Here is an 18,651-nt window from a genome sequence, read left to right as displayed (position 1 = left end):
TGTTCTCTGTCCCCCCCTTTTAGACTGTGAGCCCACTGTTGGGTAGGGACTGTCTCTATATGTTGCCAACTTGTACTTCCCAAGCGCTTAGTACAGTGCTCTGCACACAGTAAGTGCTCAATAAATACGATTGATTGATTGATTGACTGTAAGCCCGGTGTGGGCAGGGACTGCCACTCTTTATTGCTAAATTGTACTTTCCAAGCGCTTAGTGCAGTGCTCTGCACACAGTAAGCGCTCAATAAATACGACTGAGTGAATGAATGAATATGATGAGCCCCCTCCTTCCTCTCCCCCTCCCCATCCCCCCCCGCCCTACCTCCTTCCCCTCCCCACAGCACCTGTATATACGTTTGTACAGATTTACTACTCGATTTAGTTTACTTGCACCTATTTGCTATTCTATTTATTTTATTTTGTTAATACGTTTTGTTTTGTTGCCTGTCTCCCCCTTCTAGACTGGGAGCCCGTTGCTGGGTAGGGACCGTCTCTATATGTTTCCTATTTGTGCTTCCCAAGAGCTTAGTCCAGTGCTCCGCACACAGTAGGCGCTCAATAAGAATGAAGGAATAAATAGGAATGTAAGCTGGGACAGGGACCGTGTCCGACCTAATTAACTTGTATCTAGCCCAGCATTTCGTGGTGTCTGAGGCACAAAAAGCGCTTCACGAATACCATACATAAGTCTGGCCTCACCTGCATTTGACGGTAAATCCAGTCGGTAAATAGCGTCAGGTTTCCATAGACTCCGGGTCTGTTTGCCTTGGCGCAGCCGGATCCCCAACTCGTATCCCCAACTAACCACCAAATGGCATCTTTCTCGGTGACCAAAGGGCCTCCACTGTCACCCTGCTCACCGACGGACAGATCAGAAGGGCAGAGTCAAGAGGAGCAGTCGTCGCAACGCTCAGAAAAAAAACGACGGTTGTACACTGGGAGTACCTTGTGGGCAGGGGATGGGTATTCCAACTCTATTTCTTTAATGACGCTTATTAAGCGCTATGTGCAAAGCACTGTTCGAAGAGCTGGTTATACTGTACTGTACTGCAGTGGAAAGAGCCCGGGCTCTGGAGTCAGAGGTCATGGGTTCAAATCCCAGCTCCGCCAACTGCCAGCTGTGTGACTTTGGGCAAGTCACTTCACTTCTCTGGGCCTCAGTTACCTCATCTGTAAAATGGGGATTAAGACTTTGAGCCCCCCGTGGGACAACCTGATCACCTTGTAACCTCCCCAGCGCTTAGAACAGTGCTTTAATGATGGCATTTATTAAGCACTTACTATGTGCAAAGCACTGTTCTAAGCACTGGGGGGGTTACAAGGTGATCAGATTGTCCCATGGGGGGCTCACAGTCTTAATCCCCATTTTACAGATGAGGTGACTGAGGCACAGAGAAGTTAAGTGACTTGCCCAAAGTCACACAGCTGACAGTTGGCAGAGCTGGGATTTGAGCCCATGACCTCTGACTCCAAAGCCCATGCTCTTTCCACTGAGCCATGCTGCTTTGCACATAGTAAGCGCTTAATAAATGCCATCGTTATTATTATTATTCTCTGTGCCTCAGTTACCTTATCTGTAAAATGGGGATTAAGACTTTGAGCCCCCCGTGGGACAACCCGATCACCTTGTAACCTCCACAGCGCTTAGAACAGTGCTTTGCACATAGTAAGCGCTTAATAAATGCCATCATTATTATTATTCTCTGTGCCTCAGTTACCTCATCTATAAAATGGGGATTAAGACTGTGAGCCCCCCGTGGGACAACCTGATCACCGTGTAACCTCCCCAGCACTTAGAACAGTGCTTTGCACATAGTAAGCACTTAATAAATGCCATCATTATTATTATTCTCTGTGCCTCAGTTACCTCATCTGTAAAATGGGGATTAAGACTTTCAGCCCCCCGTGGGACAACCCAATCACCTTGTAACCTTCCCAGCGCTTAGAACAGTGCTTTGCACATAGTAAGCGCTTAATAAATGCCAGCATTATTATTATTCTCTGTGCCTCAGTTACCTCATCTGTAAAATGGGGATTAAGACTGGGAGCCCCCTGTGAGACAACCTGATCACCCTGCAACCTCCCCAGTGCTTAGAACAGTGCTTTGCACATACTAAGTGCTTAATAAATGCCATCATTATTATTATTATTACTCTCCCAAGTGCTCAGTATGGTGCTCTCTCTGCCCGAAGCCAGCGCTCAATAAATACCATTGATTGCCTGATCTGAGCGGGACGATTAATGCATTCACAAGCAAGGGAATGCCCATGCTGGCAATATTTGCCGATATGTTTTTAAATAGGGTAATAGTTTTAATAACCAAAATGCTTGCTCGGTTAACAAAAATTTGGCATTTGGGGCTGAAACAAGAGTTTCTTCGGACTGAAAAACATTAAAAACAAAAAAGCTAGTTCCCAACTTCCCATTAATCCAACACACGGGTGACCCTTGTGAGTGAAGTTGGTAAAAATTCACTGGTTGATACTGGCTGGAAAGCTACCTATGTTCATTCCCCTCGGCGACGGTATTTACTGAACGCCCGCCCGAGTGTAGAGCACTGGTCTAGGGGCTGGAGACCATAAAATAGATGTAAAAGTCACAGTCCCTGCCCTGGAGGGGTTTGCAGTTGAATAGGAAAGACAAGAAGACCATAGATTGTAAACTCATGGCGGGCAGGAATCGCGTTTACTAACTCTGTTGGACTGTACTTCCCCGAGCGCTTTGTACAGTACTCTCCACATAGTAAGCACTCAAAAAACACCTTTGACTGATGAGAATCAATCAATCATATTTATTGAGCGCTTACTTTGTGCAGAGCACTGTACTAAGCGCTTGGGAAGTACAAGTTGGCAACATATAGAGACAGTCCACGAGCTAGATTATAAACTCCTAGAGGATGGGGATCATATCTACTACTTCTCATGTGCTCTTCCAAGTGCTTACTGCAGCAGGGATTTAATACTTTTTCAATAGTTAATTTTATACTCTACACAGAATACATTTGCAGTTGGGTACCCCAGTATAAATGGATCCAGTACAAATGTGTTGGAAACTATTTGGACTTAGTGGGATGAAGGTGGCATGGTTGTTCAATAGGTAACTATTTACCTGGCAGGAATCAATCTGTCCCTTGAGATAACCTGCACAAATCATGGCAGGTGTGATGAGGTGATTGTAGACGAATCTACTATTGCATTTCCACGGTTCGATAATTGGTACCATTACCGCATTCAGCACGTCTGAGGTTTTTCCTACACGGGAAGGACACGGCAATAAGTCTCAGACAACAGACCCACTCCCACCAAAGCCCAAAGTTGACATTTTCTCCCGCACCAGGGACACGAGTGTCTGACTCTTGCAAATGCCAAGGTTTAGCTTGGCACTAAGGAGAGCTGATTATCTTCCACCGGGCAGGGAATACGCCTAATGCTAAATTCTACAGAGCGCCAGTGCTAATCGCTTAGTACAACGCCCTGCACATGGTAAGTGCTCAATAAACCTGGCACCAAATAAAATGCCACAATCCCTAGCTTCTTTCAAAGCTCTCTGGGACCTTCGATTCTGCCCTGCTCCATCGCTTGCCTGCTGCATGAACTCCGGCAAGCCACTTATCTCTGTGCCTCAGTTCTTCGTCTGTAAAATGGGCATCTGAAACCCGTTTTCCGTCCCCCTTGGACTACGAGCCAGTTCCCTGCGGGACAGGGACAGTGTCGACATGATCGTGTTGTATCTATCCCAGGGCTTAACACAGTGCTTGGCACATAGTAAGTGATTAACAGGTACCATAGCTATTGGATGGCTCTGTCTGGAATGCCTCTTCTTCCCAAGCCTAGGAGTTTGAAATCTCTCTCTGGTTTTCAAGAACGAGAAACCTTTTTTTTTTCCTGAATGGTATTTATCAAGCGCTTACTATGTATCAACTGCTGTTCAAACCGCTGGGGCAGATACAAGATAATCAGGCTGGACGCAGTCCCCGTCCCCCTTGGGACTCACAGTCTAAACTGGAGGGAGGAGGACTGAAGCCCCATTTTACAGATGAGGTTAACAGGCAAAGACTTGTCCACAGTCTCATGGCGAGCAACCGGCAGAGCCAGGATGAGAACCCAGGTCCTCTGACTCCCAGGGACGGGCTCTTTTCACTAGACCCCTCACCCCTTCCTCTAAATCTTACCCTTTTCGTGTGTCGCGCCCCATCCAGATATCCAGCACTGCTGAGTGGGCTCAAACATCATTCCAGGGTTAGGCAGGCACACTGGTCTTACGTTCTCTGTTTAAGTCACAAGAAAAGAAAATATATTTCCTTCAGCCTCGGGCCCCAAACACACCCGGCGCGAGAGCAAGGTACCTTCTCAAGTGGCTACCCCGATGCCCCCACATCACAAATGCCAGAGCCTCATCCTTATCCTTCCTCGGTTCTATCTACCCCAGTGCTTAGAACAGTGCTTGGCACATAGTAAGCGCTTAACAAATACCATTATTATTATTAATAAACCCCACTGTCCGAATTTTATCTTTATAGGTTCCGACCTTGAAGTCCAAATGACTTCTACAGCTGAATTTTGGTCTAACCCAAAGGTTGTACCTACCGTTGATTGTTAACGGAGCTTGCAACTTCATAAGGGCGATGTCGTTGTTCTTGGACTTGGTGTCGTAATTTGGGTGTGAAATTATTTTCTGCACTTTGTATCCGCTCCCATAGAACATGGCAGATTGTCTCAGAATTCCTGCAAATACTGACCAGTAACGTGGACTGGAAACAGGTCTGGGGGTTGAAAAATATAAGAGTAGTTGATAAGCAGGAAATTTACTCGAGAGGCAAGCGAAAACTCCTCACTCTCGGCTTCAAGGCTCTGCATCCCCTCGCCCCCTCCTACCTCACCTCCTTTCTCTCCTTCTCCAGCCCAGCCCGCACCCTCCGCTCCTCTGCCACCGCTAACCTCCTCACCAGGCCTCGTTCTCGCCTGTCCCGCCGTCGACCCCCGGCTCACGTTCCTCTCCTGGCCCGGAATGCCCTCCCTCCACACATCCGCCAAACTAGCTCTCTTCCTCCCTTCAAAGCCCTACTGAGAGCTCACCTCCTCCAGGAGGCCTTCCCACACTGAGCCCCCTTTTTCCTCTCCTCCTCCCCATCGCTCCCCCGCCCTACCTCCTTCCCTCCCTACTGCGCTTGTATATATTTATTAATCTATGTATTTTACTTGTACATATTTACTACTCTATTTTATTAACGATGTGCATATAGCTCCAATTCCATTTATTCTAACGGTTTTGACACCTGTCTACATGTTTTGTTTTGTTGTCTGTCTCCCCCTTCTAGACTGTGAGCCCATTATTGGGTAGGGACCACCTCTATATGTTGCCGACTTGTACATCCCAAGCACTTAGTACAGTGCTCTGCACACAGTAAGCGCTCAATAAATACAACAATGACTGAATGAATGAGAGTCACTTTCAGTCAACCCATGCAATAGTCAAGAAACGTGGCTTAATAGAAAAAGCCCAGGAGGGGACCCGGGTGCTAATCTCATACTTGTCTGCTGTGTGACCCTGGGCAAGTCACTTAACCTCTCGATGCTTCAGTTTCCTCACCTGTAAAATGGGGGTTCAGTACCTTTTCTCCCTCCCCCTCAGATCGTACACCCCCTGTGTGACAGGGACTGTGTCCAACCTGATGATCTTGTATCTACCCCACCAATTAGTACAGTGCTTGGCACATAGTAAGTGCTTAACGGCTTCTATTATTATTATCTTTATTATTATTTATAATTATAATAATAATAAAGAGTAACTTCTAATACATTCTGTTTCTTTCTTCCTCTAAAATATAGCTTTATCTCCCTCTGGATGACCAGGGGCTATGGAGTCTCCCACTGGGAACAAAGCAAGAGTTGCAGCTCGGCCCAGCCCAGCCCAGCCCTGCCCTGACCTGCTGTAATGGATGTCCATGCCTGCCCTGACCCCCAAATACCACCTAGAGCTGTTCCCAGGTGACAAAGTGTTGCAAGGAATGGAAGTTACCTTCTCTAGGACCCCTGACTACTTTACAGGTAACCCATTTCCATCAAATATCTAGAAATTCCTGAAATGGAGTCCTGCTATAGCACCTCTTCTTCCTCCCTCCCTCTTTTCCTCCTTCCCTTCACCCCATTTCAATAGATGACCTGAAATTTGGTAGAAAGGGCCTGCTGAGAATAAATGAGTCACGTAGGTGCCTCTTCTGCACTTATTTGTTTATCGAGTTGGACTTTCTTCCAACCAGTCAACTAACAAAGCTCACCTTTGTTCATTGTAAACGGAGTTCCTATGAAAAAAACAATGCACTCAACCCCATGCCAGAGGAAGCTTCGCCACGACCCTCACCACACCTCATTAAACCAAGCTAGGCCATTCAGAGCCATCTAAGCCACTGAGGGAGATAATATGTGAGCCCACAGCTAAAGGTGGGGGAAGGTGGATGGGGGAAGGTGGAGGACAGAGGAGGAAGAGGGGGAGAGGGAAGAAAAGGAGATGAGGGGGAAGAAAAGGAGATGAAGGGGAGTGAAAAAGGGGGAGGAGAGTGAAGGGGTGTAAGGAGAGGAGGGAGAGGGAAGAGAAGAGGGAAGAGGAGAGGGCGGGAAGAGGAGAGGGAGGGGAAAGGAAGAGGAGAGGAGAAAGGAAAATGGAGAAAGGAAGAGGGAGGGTCAAAGGGAGTGAGGGAGAGGAGTGGAAGAGAGGGAGAGGGGATGGAGAATGGGAGGACGGAGAAGGAAATGGGAAAAGAAGGGAAGAGAAGGCGCGGGAAGGGGAAGAGAAAAGAAGGTGAAGAGGGAAGGGGAAAAGGAGGAGAGAGCAGGGGACATATGAGGAAGGAGAGGGAGGAAAAGGAAAGGGGGAGGGAAGTGCACAAAGCCCAAGAGAGAGAATGGTTCTGACGTACTCTTCTACGCAGTGAGCTGCAGTGACGATCCATTCCGGCGTGATGATGGAGCCGCCGCAGATGTGGACTCCTTGGACGTGCAAGCTGACCTGCCAGGGCCACTCCCCCGGGCCTGCCACCACCCCCCCAACGATCCGGTTCAACTGGCTCGCTCTGGAGGCCGTGCCGCACTCTGAGAGAGGGGAGGGAGGGAGGGGAGGGGAGGGACGGACGGAGGGGAGAACAGCCAACTAGAAGCAGGAAATGGCCCAAGTCCCAGTCCCGAGCAAATGCTGCCCAAACATCAGGCCAAAGCTCACCGGGGGCTCCCTCAACCTGGCCCTCCACGCCCCCGGGGGAATGGCGGCAGAGTAGGTGGCCCGCTTCACTCTCCTCGTGCCCTGCGCTGGCCCGGGCAACAATGTTCGTGCCACCCAGAAAAGTGGGCCGGTGGCTTGCTTCCCCTCGCCTCCCCCCTCATCCCCTTCCTGCCAGCTCCCACTGTCCCTTTTAGTGGCCACTCTATGTCCCCGCTCCCATCTCGGGGCCTGAGACACCGGTGGCAATCTGAGACCCTTCTGCACTCTTTCGGGCCCCTTCAGTCCATCAACCAATCAATCATTCAATGGCATTAACTGAGTGCGTACTGTGTGCAGGGCACTGTACTAAGCGATTGGAAGAGTACACTACAATAAAATCGGTAGACAAGATCCCTGACCGGAAAGGGTTTACAATCTAGTAGGGAAGCTTAAGTCTGTCCGGGTCTGCCTCCTCTCAGGGGTGAAGGGGCAGTGCCATCCCCTCAGTGGAGCCCTGCCCCCCTCAGCCCTTCCCAGCAGGTGACACACTAAGCTCCAGCAGCTGTACTGAGCGCCAGTCAGGTAGAGGACAGAGATGAATCTGGGCCTCAAGTCCCCAAGAATGGCTGCAGGTGCCGGGTGTCCCGCTCCCGGGGAGACCCCGCCACCTCCCCACCCTCGGCCACCCGACCAGTAGGCTCCCCGTTGATCCAGATTGACTGATAATAAATTAATAAATACGATTGATTGATTGATTGATTGATCCAGAGAGAAAGGAAGAGGACAATCGGTTGGATCCACTTACCTATGCAGCGCAGAGACACCACCATCTTGGAGGAACAGACGTTACTGAGGAAGGAGAAAAAAAGTCATATGAACAGACACAGGCTGTCTGGATGAACTTCACCTAGACTGTGAGCCCTTTATGGGACAGGGACTGTGTCCAACTTGATTAAACTGTATCTACTTCAGTGCCTGAACAGTGCTTAACACATAGTAAACACTAAACATAATAATAATATTATCAAGGATTCAACTCTACCCTCCTGCAGGATGGCAAGCAGACCCACTTTCACCACACACACACACACACCCAACTCCCCCTTCAGGGTGGTCTCTGGCTCAGTGGAACGAGCGCGAGCTTTGGAGTCAGAGGTCATGAGTTCAAATCCCGGCTCCTCCAATTATCAGCTGTGTGAATTTGGGCAAGTCACTTAACTTCTCTGTGCCTCAGTTCTACCATCTGTAAATTGGGGATTAAGACTGTGAGGCCCTCGTGGGACAACAGGATCACTTTGTAACCGTCCCAGCGCTTAGAACAGTGCTTTGCACATGGTAAGCACTTAATAAATGCCATCATTATTATTATTATTATTATTATTACCCAAGCGCCTCTCAGCCCCAGAAGGGGCAGCGGGTCTTGGAAGGTGGTCTTGGGTTGGAAGGCAGAACGAGCCAGCATGTGAAGTTGGCGATCCTCCAGTGCCACCCCCTTGCATGTTCTAAAATAAATGATGAAGTAGCATGGCCTAATGAATGGAGCACAGGCCTGAGAGTCAGAGGACCCAGGTTTTCTAATTCTGACTCTGCCACTTGGCTGCTGTGTGCTCTTGGGCAAGCCACTCAACTCTTCAGTGCCTCAATTATCTCAACTGAAATGGGGATTAACACTGTGACTCCCATTTGGAACAGGGACTGTGTCCAACCTGATTAGCTTATATCTACCCCAGCACTTAGTTCAATGCCTATCGCACAGTAAGCGCTTAACAAATGTCATTTAAAAAAAAAGAAAAAAGAAAAAAGTGGCAGTTCCTAGATGACCAGTGGTGGAAGCGGAGCAGCCTGAGCACTCTCCGTAGGGGAGGGGCACAGGTTTGGAGTCAGAAGACCTGGGTTCTAATCCCAGTTCCGCCTCCTGCCTGCTGTGTGACCTTGGGCAAGTTCTGCGCTTCAGTTTCCTCATCTGTAAAATGGAGATTTAATACCTGTTCCCCTCTACCTTAGACCACGATCCCTATGTGGGACAGTGACTGGGTCTGGTCTACCCTACCTCATAATAATAGTAATAATAATAATAATAGCATTTATTAAGCGCTTACTATGTGCAAAATACTGTTCTAAGTGCTGGGGAGGTTGCAAGGTGATCAGGTTGTCCCTCAGGGGGCTCACAGTCTTAATCCCCATTTTACAGATGAGGGGACTGAGGCACAGAGGCAGTGAAGTGACTTGCCCAGAGTCACACAGCTGAAAGTTGGCAGAGCCAGGGTTTGAACCCATGACCTCTGACTCCAAAGCCCGGGCTCTTTCCACAGAGCCACGCTGCTTCTCTAGCCTATCTTAGCACAGAGCTTGGCACATAATATGTGTTCATCAAATACCACTGCTATTATTATTCTTCACTTAAGGATGGGCAAGGCGAGGAACTGGATGAGGGCTGGAGGAAGATCTTCTCCCCCGATCCCACGGGGAGTGGGTGCCCCCAGGTACGAAGGGTTGAATCCAAGGAAGCAGAAGTCTTTTTTCCTTCAGGGGGTGACTGTGCCCTTCAGAGTGAATGCCCAGACCTGGGGAGAAGGGGGCAGGGCTCATTCAATGGTTGTGTCCCACATCTTACTTCTACTGTAGCCCCGTCCCCTCCAAAACTAACCCAGGAAAGCCAGGGAAGAAGGGCTGCATTGGGAGTGTGGGATCGATTGTTCCGGGGCGGGAGAGGAGGAGACCAGCCTCACCTTGGCCGTGGCCCATTTCCACCGCTCAGGGCCAGGGTAGAACCCAGGTCCTCTGACTCCCAAGCTCGTGCTTTATCCACTAGGGCACACTGCTATCTCAGGCACCTGTTACACACTCACAACGCTCTTTAGTAGAATTATAAAATGAATCAGAGCAGGAGAACACCAAGCTCAAATGCTATTTCCCTAAACCAAGAAGTGAGAATCCCTGATCCACTGCAGTGCCTTAGGGTAGCAAGGGCAGAAACAGGGCTTTCTTTTCTTTAGTTTCCTGAAGCCGCTGCCACTCTTCTGAGGTCTCAAGGGACCGGGATTTCTTCCCTCTCTCCTCCCCTTGGTTTTTCTTGGCTTCAGGTCCGTGTATGTAACCGAATAAGACAAAGGGACACTCAGAGCTCAAAATGAGCCTGAGCAGGTGTGTTTTGGTACTCAGGCATGGAAACCTGCGGGGCAGCCGTTTAGCAGGTTTACCTGCACACATGACTGAAATCTCCCTCTGAGAGACCAGGCCTCGTTACCTTCCCGACAGCAACCGAGGGGTAGCTGAGCTTCCAGGGTCCTCAGGGAAAAGCCATTCATTCAATCATATTTACTGAGTGCTTACTGTGTGCTCAATCATATTTATTGAGCGCTTACTGTGTGCACAGCACTGTACTAAGCACTTGTAAGTACACCCTAGTTCTGGCCTGGCTGGGGAAGTAGCAGTCAATCAATCCACTGTATTTATTGAGCACTTACTGTGTGCAGAGCACTGTACTAATTGCACAGGAGAAGACAATGCAACAGAATTCGTAGACAGGTCCCCTGCCCATAAGGAGATTACAGTCTACGGGGGAAAATCTCTATAAAAAATAATAATAATATTCATTAAGTAGTGTAGTGGATAGAGCACGGACCTGGGATTCAGAAGATCATGGGTTCTAATCCCGACTTCACCACACGTCTGCTATGTGACCCTGGGCGAGTCACTTCACTTCTTTGTGCCTTGGTTACCTCATCTGGAAAACGGGGATTGAGACTGTGCACCCCACATGGGACAGGGACTGTGTTCAACCCGATTTAACTGTATCCACCCAAGGGCTTAGTACAGTATCTGGCACATAATAAGCACTTAACAAATACCGCAATTATTAGTAAGTGCTTACTATGTGCCAACCCCTGTGCTATATGTCAGGGTAGATATAATAGTATCTGTCACACCTAGGGCTTACAGTCTGAGATGGAAGAAGACGTAATGAATCCCCATTTTGCAGATGAGGAAACTACAGCATAGAGAAGTGGAGTGACTTGTTCATGGTCACACAGCAGGCAAGTGGCAGATTCAGGATTAGAACCCAGGTCAGACTAGACTCCAGCCACACAGAAAGGCAACGGACAAGACCCGAGAACTGCAGGAATGTGGATAAAGTTTAAGAAAAGCTACCCATCCCCACCCATAAAGCACTTGGAAAATCAAACCAGTGAAACACACAGACCATTCGACTTGGCCAGGGCAAACTGCCAGTCACCCCTTAGAATAAGCCAAAAACAACCCCAGGTGAAGGTCAGAGTGGAGGCTGGAGAGATTGTTTTGTCCATCCCCAAGTTCCAGAAGCTAGTCCAGCTAAATCTTAAGTGACTCTTCAGACTGTAAAACAATAACTTGCTTAACAAATGCCTTGCAGTAACTTTAAGCTGATACTAGCAATTTCCGGAAGGACATCAAACATCCTTTCGCTCTCAATAGAAACCCAGCACTTTGTGCATTGTTTTTTTTGGGGGGGGGCATGTGTAGGAGGTGGTGTTTGGAGGTGGCCTTTAGTCCTTATATGGAGCCTAATATGAGACATTGAGCTTTATCAATCTTTGTTGAGCTCCAATCTTCCCCAGTAACCAAGCCCAGCCATAAAAATGCTTATGCTTACGTCATTAGTACTTAACTCACTAAAAGGACTCTCAGAGGCATTTCCTCAGTGCCCCCACAGCACTGAGTTTTCAAAAGAGAGAAAAGCCAGATACCTGTTGTATAGCTTCTTATATAGGTCTCCGTTCCCGGCACTCATGTTCAGCTTCATGAAACTTGTAGCACCGCTGGAATCGGTTACCCCTTGACTTGAGTGGAAGCTATTCCTGCAGAAATCATCCAGAGCAGAAAAATCAGAAGAATCAGTCTCTAGGGACAAGAGACGGACCCTTTTCTCGCCCCTAAGAGAAAAACTGGAGAGTGGGGAGGCTGGTTTCCATTAGAGAACTCGGACAGGAGTCGGTGAGAAGACTGGAGAGCGGGAAGGCTGGTTTAAAGAAGAGGAGAACTTGGATGGAAGTCGATGAGAAGACTATACAGCAGGAAGTCTGGTTTATAGAAGAAGAGAATTCGGACAGGAGATGGTGGGGAGAATAGGGAGGCTGGTCTGTATAAAAAGAGAACCAGGATGGGAGGCGGTGAGAAGACTATACAGCAGGAAGTCTGGTTTATTGAAGAACAGAACTCAGACAGGAGATGATAAGACTGGAGAACGGTGAGGCTGGTCTGTATAAAAAGAGAACTCGGATGGGAGGCGGTGAGAAGACTGGAGAGCAGTGGAACCTGGTTTATAAAAGAGGAGAACTAGGATGGAAGTCAGTGAGAGGATGGGAGAGTAGGGGTGACTGGTTTGAAAAACTGGCAGTTGGGGATACTGCTGCTGTCTGACAGGCGTCCTTGTGGTTCGGACATCGTATTGGTGCAGCAACGCTAAAAGTGTTCATTTCACAGGGTCCCAGGGAGAAGGAAGTTTCTCTAGGTGCAGGAGTTAGAAACCATATCCCTTCCACCTCGATGTTTCTTCCGAAGGACCCCTACCATCAAACTCTCCTCCCTCTTGAACTTCCTCCTACTCCTCCATCATGGCCCCCAACTTCCATATCTCCTTAATCTCCATTCTAAGAACAAGCAGAAATGTCTCAGGCACCAAATACACACAGCCGAATATACATCTAATATACATTTATATGCCTTTCTGTCACCTTTCTGGCAACATGACCTAGTGTAAAAAGCCCAAGCCTGGGAGTCAGAGGATTGGGGTTTTAATCCAGCCTATGGCCAACTGCTTGCTGTGTAATCTTGAGTGAGTCACTTCACTTCTCTGTGCTTCAGTTACTTCATCTGTAAAATGGGGATTAGATTCTCCACTCTCCTACCCATGTGGGGTTAGGATCTGTGTCCAACATGATCAACTTGTATCGACCCCAGCACTCAGAACAGTGATTGAAACGTAGTAAGCGCTTAACAAAAACCATTACAAATATACCTAAGGGATCAGGGAAAGGTGAGTTTCCACCCTTTCTAGCACTGTAGGTCTCAACTGCTTTTCTTGAAAATTCCTGGCAGGACGATTTCCTCACCTGTTATACCCCATGTCTTTACACGCTATCTTCCCATAGTCATCATTCCAATCATCTTGGCAGACAGGATACCAGGATTTGCTCTGAGATGAGTAAACCTGAAGGATGAATTTTGGCCCATAGAGACGAACTGCAGCGGAAGAAACAATAAGCGTAAGGATACCTTTACAATCTGCCATACTGCATGCTAAAGCCTTATTTTGTAAAGTTATGTGTGAGGCCTTCGTGAGTCATTTGAGCCAGGTCACACAACAGTCTTAAAGCAAAACCTTTGTGGCAAAATTTTCAATCACCTCTAGCCTAATCACTCAGCCAGAGAGAGGAATCTGTTTCAAAACGAGGGAAGGCTGCAGACTGGAAAATATGCTGTTCCCACCCTATGGGGTACTGAGCCGTGAAAGTTACTCCAAGGGCTTGCAGCCCTGCTGGATTTTCCAACCCAAGATCCTTTTCCTGTAAGTGTGTTGAGAACACAAAGACAGCTAAATCCCTGAGTTCATAGGATACAGATTAAACTGGCCTAGGGATGAAAATATAATAGGGCACCAGGAAAAGGAGGAGGGCAATAATGAAAACTAATGACCCAGCTTCCCCCTTAGAAAGCACAGAAACTTAGAGAATATTTTGATCTTTCTACCCAATCAGGAGAGTAGCCAGGCTAAGATCCCTGTACATGCTTGTCCTTTTTGTTACTCAAAATCCAGAGGCTCATCTATTCATCCTGTCTCTTATCATTCTAGCATTTTCCCTTTATTTTAGAGTTATTCCTTAATTCTCAAAGTAGATCTGAACTTCGATAGGATTCTGCCTGGGCTGTGGCCTGCCAATGCCCGGCTCACGGAGAACATGTCTCCCTGAGACATGCAGGGAGACATTCCCTGAGAGAGAAGCAGCATGGCTCAGTGGAAAGAACACGGGCTTGGGAATCAAAGGTCATGGGTTCTAATCCCGGCTCCGCCACTTATCAGCTGTGTGACTTTGGGCAAGTCACTTCACTTCTCTGGGCCTCAGTTACCTCATCTGTAAAATGGGGATTGAGACTGTGAGCCCCATGTGGGACAACCTGATCACCTTGTATCCCCCCCAGCACTTAGAACAGTGACTGGCACATAGTAAGCGCTTAACAAATAGCAAAATTATTATTATTATTATGTCTGACCTGTTTCAAGGACCAGGCCAGTGAGGAACATATGGGCAGCCATTAATCCATCCAACCCTCCAAAGAAGGAGTCCACTGCTACTCATATAAGGCAAATCCTCAGGACTGTGGACTTGGGGAGATCTTCTTCTTGAAAGGGGGGGACAGTCTACATTCCTTCAGGGGGCTATTCTCCAACTCTAAATATTCTGAGGGGCAGTAAAAGACTGAGTAAAAGCCCTCAAACCCAACACTGTAACCTCCCAGGAGCACCTGGGGCTTTATACTCCTCTTTCCCACTCCCTCTACTCTCTCAGGTCTATCAAGATGCTATGGAAGATGGGACTTGAAACCCCGGGGAAATTTCTTCCCATATCTAACAATCACAAAGCGGTTTAACCGGTTCACTGGAAGTGGACCCTGGTCCCGGGAGCACTGCTGGGTCTCTTCCAATGCTTCCCAGCTGCGATAGTGGCCAGACTGGGGTGAGGAAACATACAGGGTGGAGTTGGAAACTTGGGCTCTGATTCTACAGCTCTCCCCTCCCCGCACCACCACCATCCCTTCACCGCAACACCACCCAGGGCGTTTCTGGAATTTGTCATCTAGGTAATGCTGGGGGCAGAGAAGTCAGGTGACCGAGCGGAGGCCTTGAACTCTAGGATGGAGTGGGGCTGCCACTGGTGGGACTGAAGAGGGGTGTTGTTTTTTTTAAACCTTTTTTTACCTCTCTTTTCTATCCTTAGGTAACAGAGGTAGGTGCTCGAAGCCAAGAAATTTCACCACCTGAGTGAGCCCCCTGCAGCCACTAGACCAGGCCAGCCGGGGATGCCAGCTAGTTAGTGAACTTTATGGCCATCACCAGTCAATTATTCAACCCCTCAAAATAGGCCTGCTCCTAGAAATAACTGTTTGTAGCTTAGGGATTTGCCAGAGGCCAAAGCCACACCTTTCCAGTTTACCCAGTGATGACTCCAAGGTCATCAGAGTTAACCACTCAAGGTCTCATTTTCTCCAGAACGGTCAGGGGCTTCTGGATCCCAAACCAAAATCCTAGTATGGAGAATCCTGCTACCAGTGCCGGAAGATGCTGCTTTCCTCCAGCTCTCCTGTCACTAGGAGCCTCATTATCATCATCATCATCATCATAAATAATAATAATATTTGTGAAGCACTACGTTCTGCTGGGAGGAGCAGGTTGGCCTCGTGGAAAGAACACATGCCTGGGAGTCAGAGGACCTGAGGTCTAATACCAGCTCCGCCTCTTACCTGCTGTGTGACCTTGGGCAAGTCACTCAGCATCTTGGCGCCTGTTTCCTCATTTGTAAAATGGAGGTTCACTACCTGTTTCTCCTGCCTACTTAGAATGTGAGCCCCATGTGGGACGGGTATTGTGTCTGACCCAATTAACTTGTAGGTACCCCAGCCCTTAGGATAGTACTTGACACATGGTAAGCGCTTAATAAATAAATTATTATTATGTGCCAAGCATTGCATTAAGCACTGCAGTAGATACAGCATAGCCTGATAGGACAAAGTCCCTGTCCGACATGAGGCTCAGTGTATGGTAGAGGAAGAATAAATGGTGAATCTCCATTTTACAAGTGAGGATGCTGAGGCACAGGAAAGTGACATACCCAAGGTAACCCGGCAGACAGATGATGGAATCAGGATTAGACACTAAGTCTCCTGGCTCTCAGTCCTGTGCTTTTTCCACTAGGGCACATTGCTTCCCGCGGTTTTTTTTTTTTACAGCAGGCCCCGGCTGGGAAATAAAAGCTAAAAGCAGGAAATAAACCCAATCAGCTTTGAACATTATACTTATTATACTTATTATACTTATACATTATACTTATAGGATAGCATCATCATGCTTTCTTTTTCAGTTTGAGGGAAGAAATGGACAAAACTGCTTCAGTAAAAATTAATCAATCAGAGTCAAAGTGGACAAAGACTGACCCCTGGCCACTATTGCTTAAATCAGAAAGCCAGCCGGAAACATATTTCCTTTCACCAAGAACAGATTCGCCTCAGCATGCTACAACCCAATATTTCAAGAGTATACAAAACCCCAGCCAACTTTATCACACCACCACTATAACGGGAATTATAGTTGTTGTTATTATTATTATTATTATTATTATTATTATTATTATTATTAAGTGTCATCTCAAATATAAAGAAACTTGCTTTGAGATCCATGGTCTGTTTTCCACTTCGATTATATGGAACAAAAGTTCTGAATACAAAGTTGGGTGTGCCCTAAAAAGCCCCAACACGCTAGGAAAATTTTTTGAGAAGCAAGGGACGAGATGGTCTTTGGGGAAGCCTTATCCATAACCTTGTTTCTAAAAACACTTACCGCAACGGTTTTCATCTTCACCATTGGGGCAATGGAATATGCCATCACACCAGAAAGAAGGGCTGACACAGGTCCCCGATGACCCGCACTCTATTCCAGAGCCCAAACACTTATTTTCAACTGAGGAGGGGAGAAGTGAGAAAGGGACAGAGTCAATTCATTGTAAAGGGAAGAGGAAAAAAACAATAAAAAACTAATTAAAGCCAGGGTTCAGAAGAGCACTTCTCTGTTACAAGTTTAGCTGTTGAGGAATGGGCTCATACCAGGCCACTAAAATGAGGCTTTTCAATAGTTTCCTCCTTACCTGAGTTAACAAAAAATACACCCAAAGGTGGGACCATTCGGGAAGCAATAACCTCCAGCGTTAATCCAAGCAAGTTGGCAGGGTGTTCAACTTCACAGCCCAAGAATTTGGACTGGAAATTTTAACACAATGGCTAGGCGAACTGAACTTTTTTCACACTTGCTAGTGAAATACTGATTTGCCCAAGGGTCTCCATTTGCAAGTTATCTAGATAAATTAACTTTGGCTGGAATAACTGGTCATTTCAAGCCAAAAGAAAAGCAAACACTTAAAAGTCCATTCATCTAAAATATCAAGAAAATCAGAGCACAACTGCACAATTGTCCAGTTTGCGTGCGTAAGTGTGTGTGTGTGTGTGTGTGTGTGTGTGTATGTATTTGTATGTTTCTCCTTTGCTTTAGCTCTGGCTCAGTGAACTGCTGCTTTTCAATCAGAACAATACTATCAAGAGGAAGGGGAGGGGGAAAATAATACACTTGGACTCCAGCTGCCATTTTGTTATAAAAAAATAGGTTACCAGGTGTAATCCACTGAGAGAGACTAACGTCACACCCTCTGAACAGCACTTAGTACATTGCCGGTGCTAGGTAAACATGAAATATTACACCCAAAGTGAAAATGTAAGGTAGGTGGGGAGGAGAAAGAGAAACGCCAGGTTCCAACTGTTCAGCAAGTAGGAGAAATCATGCAGGATTATATGGGAAAGTTTAAATTCAGCATAATGACATATTGGCACCCAAGAAGAGGTGAATTAATGAATTATGAGAGAAGCGTGGCTCAGTGGAAAGAGCCCGGGCTTTGGAGTCAGAGGTCATGGGTTCAAACCCTGGCTCTGCCACTTGTCAACTGTGGGACTTTGGGCAAGTCACTTCACTTCTCTGTGCCTCAGTTACCTCAGCTGGAAAATGGGGATTAAGACTGTGAGCCCCCCGTGGGACAACCTGATCACCCTGTAACTTCCCCAGCGCTTAAGAACAGTGCTTTGCACATAGTAAGTGCTTAATAAATGCCATCATTATTATTATTATTATTAATTTTAAGAACTTAGTGAAGAAAATGAAAAGTAGCACTGGCTTGACAATAAAGGCTCAAATAAGGGGAACATTTTTTTTAACATGGCATCTTGTGGCCACATAGGCTAAATGCTTTCAGGGAAAAGACAAATTCACAGAACTCTCTCAAAGACGGTTGAAATGGCTCAAGTGAACTGGGTCCCAAGTTTGCGAGAGGTTTCCCCAACAGTTATGGGACAGCTTTGCTGGATCTCGGGCACAGAACCACTTCTCTCCTGCTTTCTTTTCCTGCAACGGCTATGGCCACCGACCCAGCCTCCCACTCACCCACCAACCCCTTCCTCCCCGTCTCAGTTGAAGGAAACACAAAAACACTTACAAAACTTCCAGATAAAAATGGCCGCAATCACAGCACCAATTAAAAGTATTGCAACTGAAAAGGCAATGCATATTGCCTTTTTAGCCTCTGAAAGAGAAATAGAAATGGTTGGAGCATGAGTAGTTTATCAATTTGTCCTGGTTCATACTTTCCCTTTTCACAACACACAAAG

At 47.2% G+C, this 18,651-nt stretch overlaps 1 protein-coding gene across 1 annotated transcript in view; it reads right to left on the bottom strand.

The window, feature by feature from the left end:
- TMPRSS2 (transmembrane serine protease 2) overlaps positions 1–18,651 on the bottom strand; it is a 44,671-nt gene that overhangs the window by 2,099 nt on the left and 23,921 nt on the right. The window contains exons 4-13 of the mRNA XM_038760608.1: positions 18,480–18,566; positions 16,784–16,903; positions 13,284–13,413; positions 11,919–12,029; positions 7,997–8,040; positions 6,914–7,085; positions 4,584–4,759; positions 4,169–4,264; positions 3,106–3,248; positions 697–849 (exon numbers count right to left, since the gene is read on the bottom strand). Coding sequence (XP_038616536.1) covers positions 697–849; positions 3,106–3,248; positions 4,169–4,264; positions 4,584–4,759; positions 6,914–7,085; positions 7,997–8,040; positions 11,919–12,029; positions 13,284–13,413; positions 16,784–16,903; positions 18,480–18,566 — 1,232 coding nt within the window. The remainder of the gene's footprint in view (positions 1–696; positions 850–3,105; positions 3,249–4,168; positions 4,265–4,583; positions 4,760–6,913; positions 7,086–7,996; positions 8,041–11,918; positions 12,030–13,283; positions 13,414–16,783; positions 16,904–18,479; positions 18,567–18,651) is intronic.

Source organism: Tachyglossus aculeatus, chromosome 18 (genome assembly GCF_015852505.1).
Source record: "Tachyglossus aculeatus isolate mTacAcu1 chromosome 18, mTacAcu1.pri, whole genome shotgun sequence".
Taxonomy (NCBI): Eukaryota; Metazoa; Chordata; class Mammalia; order Monotremata; family Tachyglossidae; genus Tachyglossus; species Tachyglossus aculeatus.
Note: the sequence above shows the minus strand (reverse complement) of the source record. Positions and strands in the feature narration are given on the sequence as shown.